Raw genomic sequence first — 10,438 nt, 5'->3', positions numbered from 1 at the left:
CCTTTTTTTAATTGGCGTGGCCCAATTTTGACCACTAGATCAATCAGCGATAATGATGTATACTCACCATGAGAGATGATTCTGGTTTGGTAATTAATGGATAATGATCTTGAATTTAAAGATGGTGATCAAAATTTGGGAGGAAATATGAGATAAAAACTTATTTCTTGAAAAATAGGTCTAAATAGTATGTTAATATTTTTTCACTTTTTGCTACTTATTTAAAAGTTGTCATTACCAAAGGAAATTTTGTGTATATGCATTATATATCTCAATCTTTTGACAAATTAAAATTTTGTGTAATTACATTCAAAAAAAAAAAATTGTGCAATATTTCTATTTACAAAACAACAGATTAAGAATCACAACAAATTTATCTATCCATTATGCATCTCAAAACATATTTGAGATGCATAATTGATAAGTAAATTTAGAATTTTAGATTACAATAAATAACAATCACAAGTTCTTACAACATGTATCATATATGAATTGAATATTGTATCAGAATATTTTCATAACACATATCAAAAATATACTTCACAAAGTATAGTCTTCCCTTCGGTTGTTGATTAATAAAATTTAATTTTGAAAAAAAAAAAAACTATTTTGCCAACAATGAAGTAAAATAGCAATTTTAAATCAAGATATGTATTGGTAAGTATTCATTATGTTTTAGACATTAATTTATATAATAAGTGATACGTGTTACAAGTAATTTGTGATACTAGATATAATTTACATTTGAAACATGTTAAACTTAAGTTGTGTAACATGTTTTTACTTTTGACAATGGGACAATCTTGCACTCATAAAAGAAAGTTGATGGATTTATTTTATCCCATTCATTTTTATATTATTGTTGTATTATAAAGTTCATAAATAATATATGTTACAATTAAGTTGAGATGTATCATATAATTAATTTTTGAAACATTAAACTTTAAAGTTGTGATATTTTCAAGATATGTTTGTTTAATATTACGTAGTTTAATGTTTGTTCAAGATATGTTTGTTTAGCATGTTATTATTTTTTTCTTTTTTTCAACTTATTTAAAAGCTATCATTACCAAAGGAAATTTTGTGTATATGCATTATATATCTCAATCTTTGACAAATTAAAATTTTGTGTAATTACATTTCTAAAAAAAACAAATTTTTGCTACTTATTTAAAAGCTGTCATTACCAAAGGAAATTTTTGTGCATATGCATTATATTATATCTCAATCTTTTGACAAATTAAAATTTTGTGTAATTACATTACCAAAAAAAATAATTTTTTTGCATTCATTCTATATACAAAACAACATAGCCTCACAACATTCACTCTCCCAAATCTTGCCTCAATTAGTTGGTATCAACAATTCAACCAAAAAAAAAATAAAATAAAAAATAAGTAAATAATTTTAAATCCACAAGCCACCCTCCCCCATATCTACAATATCAGCATCAAACTACCGACCAAAAAAAAAAAAAAATTCAAATCAAATAATAGCATTCACAATCAACACCGATTTCTGTTCGGTGACCCAGAAACTTGATTCAAGTTTCAGTGATCAAATCACAAGCTCTTTTCTGCAGTTTCAGTCCGTCAACGAGCCTCCCAACATCAGTGAGTAAAACCAACCAAACTAGACCCAGTAACCTCCATTGTTTTAGGTAAGCTTCATTCACATTATTAATGTCCGGTGAAGTTAATGATGGTGCTCCATTGTTTCCGGCCAAGCTCCATTGACTTCGATTTTAGAGGGAGAAACACCTGAACGAAGCTTGGTCATTCGCCGGATAGACAGACAAAGGGAGAAAGACCATTTCAGAAGCTTCGTCTTTGGCCGAATTCTTGATCAGTCGCCGGATTCTTGGTCAGTGACCGGATTCTTCATGACTTCAATTTTAGAGGGGGAGAGAGCTGAATTTCAGAGGCAAATAATGATACAAAAGTTGAGGATAAACATTTTAGATTCGAGAGAAATAAGATCTCACCTTTTAGGAGAAATAAGAAATCAGTTTTAGGAGGAAATTTAAGATCGTATGTATATAAAAGTATATAAAACTTTTGTACAAATACATAAATAGTATTATATACATAAGAAGTAAATTTTATATTTACTAGGGTAAAGTGCAAATAACCCCCCTGATCTTTTAGTCAATTTCACAAAACCCCCCTGAACTAATAATTGCCCCCTAAACTATCAAAAAATTTCACTTTAAGGACAAAATCAAATATCAGGGTCACCGGAGGTCATCCAAAATGTTAGATTACTAGACTACCCTTTAGTGGAACGCTGCCGTTTAATTGTTTTAGCACCTGATGTTGTTGACGTGGCAAATGCAATTTGAACATCCAATACTATTAGGACAACACATCACCTTATCACCAATAACCCTTAACACAACTGCCAAACACGTCCTTAGAGTACTTATTTTAGCCCCAAACACGGTCTCTCTACAGAACTCTCTCTCTCTTTCTCTCTTTCTCTGCGCTCTGTCTCTTTCTCTACACTCTGTGTTACGTTTTCCTTCTCCGTTGCCGACGATATTGCCTACCAATTGCAACCTTCGGCAGCCGACGAGCTGGTTCTTCAATAGATTTCAACGGGGTTATTGTGATTGCGTCGTAGATTCTTAAAGCTTTTCGCCGGTGGTCATGAAGTTTGATGTTGGGCTCTCACCCGTTTTAATGGAAGTCATTATGCTCTTGGTAGCCTAAAATTGTTGGGTATTTATTTTTATTTTTTTTCCAAATTATTGATTTAGCGTTTGTTTGTTTCTTTCCGTGGCTTGGCCCTAAAATTTGTGTGTGTTCGGCAATTTCCACCATCGTCGGCGCCTCCCCACACCACCACTCAACAATCATCTTAATACTTTATCTCCCTCGTCTCTGCATCAATTTAATTTTTTTTTTAATAGATCCCTCTGTCATCAATATTTTCCTCCCTCTTAAAAACCTATTGCACAAGGGAACTTTCTATTGCAACCCTCAATATCACAATATATATATATATAATTGAACAGAGGCCTGTTAGATGTTAGATCAGGGATCTTGTATACCATATTGATTTGTCCGATCCAATAAAACGAGGGTAAGGAATAGCCAATTCAACACGTACTTGGTTTTTTGGAAAACAAAGAGAACCCACAAATGTTAAAAGGGTTCTTACAGTGTTAATGGTGGAGGAAGAATAGTTCATATTGGGGTTTGAACGTGGAACATGCAGTTGGAGTTATTTAGTTTTGAGTGGATTGCAGAGTGTGACCATGGTGAGACTTCCACAGAGAGGTGATGATTTATGAACGAAAATTAGGGTTAACAAATGGATAATTTGTGTTTTTATTCTTTAATTATTGAAACAGTAATAAGGGTAGCACTGTCATTTTGAAAATATAGCCCAGGTCACATGATAATTGGATGACGGAACAGTGTAGCCTGGTTTTTTTTTGCAAAAAATTAGATAGTTTAAGGGGTTTATTTTTAAAATAGAAGTTTAGGGAAGTTTTTTGGGAGAGAGAGTAAAGATAAAGGGGGTTATTTGCACTTTACCCTGTTTACTAAGCTACCATGTCACTAAGTTACTGAAACAGTCACGTCAGCAATGGACACCTTCCAATGAGAGGGTAGCAGGAGACCATTTTTTCCCATTGTCTAGTTAGCCGGCTAGCATTCAATGCACACTTCAGACACTAGAATTTTCTACCATATATATATATATATATATATATTATTTGGACTTGGGCTATAGTCTAGTTAGCCGGCTAGCATTTAATGCACAACGTACAGCACCTATATATATAACAACGTACAGCACCTATATATATATATATATATTTTTTTTTTTTTTTTTTGAATTTTTGATGCACAAGTGGGTGGAAAAAATCCCAACAGTTGGGCATATTTTCAGTACCCCTTCTGCGTGACCCAACTTCAATCCCAGATTCCTGCTCAATTCATATATTACAAGAAAAAAAATATAAGTTTTCCAATTTTTGTTACTAGCTGACGTGACCATCATCGAATTTAAAACCCTAATAAGAGAAACTATATTCTTATTTAGTGTTTGATAGACACTGGTTATTGGAATTGCACAAAAAATATCAATCATATTTGTAGCATTACACATATTGAAAGCACAAGAAGTTCACATTAGCCACAAACAACTAATAAATATATATTAAGGTACATTATTCTTACAAACAGAACACAATCTGAAAGATAAACATTACAGTAATACAGGCGTTTCACAATCTATTCAAGTACAATGGTTTTTTGTCAATACAATTATTAAAAGCTTCAAAGCCATTGCAAATTCTAGTGGGATGCCAACAAAGCTTGTGATTGCTTCTCATAGCGAAATCCATTGGACTTAGAGTCATCTGCAGACCAAATAAAGATTCCATGGAGTTGGTTCTGACTCTTGAGCCTATTGCAGGCAGTAAAGAAGCCATTTTGTGGCGACAAACCACCACTCCCGTCGCTTATAAAGCTCGCCAACACCTTTCCACCATTATAGTTCGAGCTCTGGCTCTTGAAGTAACTCAAAAACTGAGACACACTAGTCCCCTCATCGTACGCATAAAATTGGAAGTCAACATAGTCGATGAGATGGCCATAGCTCTTCCACAGAGCCAAGTAATGGCTCTGGACTTGATCATCATCGAATGGAGCAATGGAAGCAAATTTAATAACACCATTTTTCTTTAGTGTTGTGATAAGCCTTCCAATGCATTCGGAGAAAGTGTTGGGATCAGCATGGAAGTGCTCATAGTCAATGTCAATGCCATCCAAATTGTACTGTTTGATGATGCTTGTGAGCGATGAAACGGCATTGGACACCCACGAGTCGACTGAGGATGGGGCGAAGTAGGCGAAGCCATTGCTCACGCTGTCCCCTCCGAGGCTGAGAGCTACTTTGACATTGGAATGCTTACTCTTGATGGAAGAGACTTGGGAGGGGCTGAGATTATCGGAGTCCCAGAACACGTTGAACTTCCCGTTGGTGGGGGAGGCTGAAGAGGAGGTGGTGTAGTCTATGGCAAAGGAGAGAATGAAGTGGAATTCGACATTTGCGTTAATTGGGACATCTGTGAATTTGACATTGTTGAACTCGGCTCCAATGTATTCGCGGAAGAGGTTTGATGGGGCGGCTTTGATGGACAGAGGGGAGAGAACAAGAGCTTGAAGAACGAAAAGGGCCAGGAAAAGATGAGGGAATGCCATTGCAATTTGATTTGAAGAATGTGTTTGTGATTGTGTGTTGTAGGTTATGAGAGAAATGGGACACTTTGATCAAATTTATATAACTGTGATGGCCACAAACGTGAGCTATGAGGCAAGAGAAACAGACAATTTAAATTGGTTATTTGCCGTTCATGGAGTTTGTTTTTGCTTTCTCAAATTGGGGATAGAGAAATATCAGACAGGATGTTGGACTTTTTGGCACTCCTAGGAAGATTATTGTGGCCACAATTATTCGTTGTAAACATGGTTACAAATATATGTAGTTTGTTTGGCGGTGGGAGGATAGTAACTGGAATGCCGAGGCACTCCTGTAAAAGTCATTAATCAACCCTTCTGTAAAAATTTGGCTCGAATTTTGTTTCGATACAAGTCACTTTGTGATCTAGTTAAAAGTCATTAATCAATCCGTCTGTAAAATAGTGACTTGAATTTTGTTTGGTTCCAAGTCATATTGTGATTTTTATAAAAATATGTTTTTTGAAATTTTTCTCTCTTTCAAAATCACACTAACACAAAATATGACAGAAAAAAAAAAAAAAAAAAAAGAAAAAAGAAGAAGAAGAAGAAGAAGAAGGAAACTTAAATACAAAGGACATTCAAGTATATAAAAGACAATCTCCAAAATAAAATTCTCGTTTGACCTGTCTTAAACCCTCCGACTCACCGAGGAGCTCGACCTCGGACTGTGGTTTGTGAAGTGACAGATTCAAGCCCCATAACCTCAACAAATCCTATCCCTCCGGCTCCACCTTTTTAGTATACTGTTCATTTCAGTTAGTATTTTATTCTTCATCTTCTTTCTTGTATTATCTTATTATTTAGATGTACCCTGTGGTAAAATTATATATGTCTAACTCTCCTCAAATTCCATACATTAGGCCGACCCTTAACCCTAACATAGAAAAAATGGAGTCGTTACAACTAAACAACATGACAAGGAAATCCTTAACCTTCCCTTGTTTAGTTGTGTTTGGTTTCTCTTTGACCAACAAATTCTTTGATTAAAAGTATATATATATGAATAGTGAACCTCTCCAATTCTCAATGGGTTCTAAATTTTTAATTAATCAAATCTTTATTAATTGAAAGGTGATTTGTTTTTTTTTTTTTCTTGGCACAGTAGGACCAGAAGTGTGTCGAAATTCGAAAGAGCCAAATTAATCCAGGATGTAATCTGCAATTATTAAAAACAGTGAAAAGGATGGTAACGTGGATGCAAAGGAAATTTTTGATTATTTATTTATGTATATATTGCGGATAATTGTTTTGTGTTTTTTTGACCCACCTACCCCATTCGATGGTTTCTGTGTCACCTTTGTATCAATCGTGACCGAATTATATGTTGGATGTGTAGACATCATAGGATGCCTCTAATACAATTTACATTATCTGCCCGATGATTCAAGAAGTTTATATAATATATATATATATATATATATATATATATATATATATTTTCCTAACCACTTAAGGTGTGAATATCTGTTTTTTGATTGTTATGTATTTTCTTCTCTAGTTTTGGTACTTTAATTGAGTGCAACGTTTCATGTCAACGTAGAAGAGAAGAGATGTTGTTGACATTATAAAAACAATACCTTCTTACATTTTAAGACGTGTTTTGGAAATTATGAGTGATGCAAGACAAGTAATAAAATTTTAATTTATGCATATATAAAACAAAGGACTTGACAATGTATATCCAAAAGAAAATTGGAATAGACAGGCAATAAGTTACAATATGTCAAAGTAAAAAACAAGGGACTTGACAATGTAGAGCCAAAATGAATGGACTGGCAATAAGTTGTGGGGATAATGCTCAGGGCATTAAGGGTGAAGATAAAAGAATGATAGAGACATGGAGGCATGATTAGGGTGTTGTCCTCAATGCTAAAAGTCTTGATAATCTCGATACTTATAGTGGCCTATACCTAAATTAAAATGTGTTGAACACTTTTCACTAGAACACTTTTATCTGTTTACTAGTTGTGACTGGTGACCACTACCCAAAACTATGATCCCTGCATCATTTGACTCTGGCCCAGGGGCATGATAGAGACCTATATATTTTGAATTAACTATGTGTTTTTATTTATTTTATTTTTTATGTAAATTTAATTTGAGGAGTCCTTTTTCTTTGAAAAAAAAGTGGATTAGATAGGGCCAAACCTTGACCACCTTCCAGAATAAAACTTGCTAAAAAAGAATTCAGAGAAATTAAAATTATTTTTAGAGAATTATAAAAGACAGTTCTATGAAAACATGCTTTTTTATAACTGAGTTTTCATAAAACAGTTCTCAAAAAACTTAACCTAGCAGAGTTTTTTATACAATTTTTCAAAAAATTATTCTCAAAGTTACAAACCAAGCAGACTCTTAGTTTAAACTTTATAATATAATCAATAAGTTTTTTAATTGGTAGATGGAGGGTAGGAGTTTTTATTTTGCATAAGAGGTTTCGGGTTCAAGTCATGCACATATGAACAACATATATATATCGATATACTTGTTTAGAATATAATTTTTGTAAATTATATTTTATTTTGGAGAATGATTGTACGAAAATGAATGCATGGAATTTTCTTAAATTATATTTTATTTACTACGAATGATTGGACGGAGAGGAATACATGGTACATAGTGTCACTACATACAATAATTAAATCTAGCTTAGTTGATCCCGAAGATACTGATACCATTTGATATTTCGATTGCACCTAGAAGAGATTTCAAATATCTTCAAGAAGCGATTACGCGCTTCTAAGGTCACTTTTTAATCTAGCCGAAAAAGATGACGTCTTCTATGACTAGGAGCTTAATTTCAATCAAATAGCAAACAATTCATTTGTATTGCAATTTAGTCAAAGATCAAATGTTATCATTATTGAATTTTGTGATTAATAGCTATAGATGTTCTTACTAATGGGTTCGATCCTTAGCTCCTTTGAAACAGAGGATAGATTATACCAGTTGACCTAATGGCTCAATGGTATTGTGACTTACACAAGATAAGTTTATTACATTCTTATTTTCCAAGAATCGTATAATATACCTGGCCCTAGCCATTTGTTGGAGCATTTATTGCCAAAGGTGAAAAGTTGATTTCAATTTGCATAAGGTTAGTTAGATTGCCAACAACAATTTCTTTAGAGGTTTATAAGATTGAGATAAACAAACTTTTCTCTAATTTCAAGTTTAAGGCGTCAAATTCGTACTTTCAAACCTAACATAAATGAATTTAATATTATTGTGTGTTTTTACTCTTATGAAAATAGTTTTATAAATTTGCTTGGAAATTTTATACTTTCAATTTACTTATAGATGTTACAGTGCCGGAGGGTGAAAAAAAAAAAAAAAAAACAACAACAATGGCCGTTTTTGTAATGTTTCCGATTTTTTCCCATTTTTCATTTTCTGGGATATTTTTTTCAATTTTTCGGAGTTATTTCCATTTTGTCTCGTTTTGCATGCCGAACATAGTGAGGTGTGCCGGATGTATTCAGAGTGTTGGTTGGGGTATTTCCTCGAGTTCAGGACTCTTGGAAATGCATTGGTTGTTATTTCGGTATTTTTTAATTTTTCGGGCCGAGAGATTCCAAGTGGGACCTGCTACCGGGATTGTGGTGTACAAGAATTGTATTTTGGTCCATTGCATTTCATGCATTGTTATTTGGTGTACAATTATGTGGATGCATATTTATTTGTGGTTGTAAAGCGCGTGTCTATATTGTTAAAGGTTGATTTATTAAGTCGTGGGACTCACTAGTAAAATGGATCATTATAATGAACTTAAGGTCATTACAAGACCTCATTCTTCTTCTCCACTTGCACCAGTATCTCTTTTTTTTTTTTTTTTTTTTTTTCAATAAATTTCAAGCTTAGATCCCTCTTTACCCTTTTAGATTTAGACTTTGCCACTGAAGGCAAAGTCGACGAGCGCTTCGTTTTGATCGGAGCAAATTTTAGTTTGAAGCACCTTGCCATTTTCGAATTTTGGGGAAATTGGGCTGAAAATTGGGGCTTTGCTTGGTTGTTCTCCATTTGAGGTAGGAATCTTCTTAACACCTCAAACTTTGTCTTTATTGAGCAATTCTATATATATATTTTTTCTTTTAAAGTTTTGAGATTTGTATATATGAAATGATATTGTTGCCTTGTTGGTGTTAATAACATGTTTAAGTGTTAAAGTATGATTAAATTGAAATTTTGTGAAAAAGATATGCATGACTTTGTTATGTGGAAATTATATTGATGTGTAAGTAGATAAAATGCTATTGTGTTGTTGTGGTTACTTGATGAGCATGCCATGATTATAATTGAAAAATTATATTAAAATACGTTTATGTCTATGGAATTGTAAATGCCATGTTGATATTATTAATATTGCTGTGATGACTTTGCGGTTAAAGTATGAAAAATGTTGCCTCTCATGGCATGGCAAAAAAAAAAAGGGTTTTGAAATGGTTTTGGAAAGGAAAGTTTTGCGAAAAAAAGTTTTTACTTGGAAATGGGAAGTTTTTTTTTTTTTTTTTTTTAAAATGAACCAGATATCACGAGTCCGGGGCTAGCTTGACCTAGAGGGAGCGCAGCCCGGTGTAGGGCGTGAAAAATTGATACTAGGCCCGAAACAGTTGCCGTATTTGGAATCGGGGATAGCTATCAATTTCGCCTTGTTAAAGTTAGTTAGCGATTTTTGAAAATCGGAAGTTAGGTCGATAGAGACCAAGTACGGGAAGGGGTGCATTGCATTTCATATATCATACATGGTATATTGTTGAAATGTATTGTGTTGTTAGAATAAATGCTTGTTCGAAATGCAAATATTATTTTATGGACTCCCAATGCATGTTCCCAATTTCTTTTCTCCCTTTATGTGTTACGTGACTCAAGGGAGTTCAAAGATGACGCCTTAGGCAACTTCTATTGAGCCATTGTGCTCACCCCTTATTTGTATCATTTTCAGGACACATAAAGGAAGTGACAGATGACATTTCACCATAGGTCTAGTTTGGATTAGAAGATCATTTTGCTATTTTTGTATCTAAGTCCCATTATTTTGTAAAACCTTAGCTTGTTGTATTCGGTATTGTGACTGATGGACTCTTGTCATTGTAATTATGCCTCATGAACTGTAATTTGCTATAATTAATGTACAATTCTTGTATATGAGCATGGGACTATGTATAAGATATGCATTTCTATGT

At 33.5% G+C, this 10,438-nt stretch overlaps 1 protein-coding gene across 1 annotated transcript; it reads right to left on the bottom strand.

Moving 5' to 3' along the window:
- Positions 1-4,142: 4,142 nt before the first annotated feature.
- Positions 4,143-5,366, bottom strand: LOC132310252 (chitinase 2-like). The gene has a single exon (XM_059808445.1). The coding sequence runs from the start codon at positions 5,214-5,216 to the stop codon at positions 4,308-4,310; it is 909 nt and encodes a 302-aa protein (XP_059664428.1). The 5' UTR covers positions 5,217-5,366; the 3' UTR covers positions 4,143-4,307.
- Between the last annotated feature and the right edge of the window lie 5,072 nt (positions 5,367-10,438).

The sequence above is a fragment of the Cornus florida genome, unplaced genomic scaffold (genome assembly GCF_030987335.1).
Source record: "Cornus florida cultivar Cherokee Brave unplaced genomic scaffold, ASM3098733v1 CherokeeBrave_3.0.0_Hap2_Chr05, whole genome shotgun sequence".
Lineage (NCBI taxonomy): Eukaryota > Viridiplantae > Streptophyta > Magnoliopsida > Cornales > Cornaceae > Cornus > Cornus florida.
Note: the sequence above shows the minus strand (reverse complement) of the source record. Positions and strands in the feature narration are given on the sequence as shown.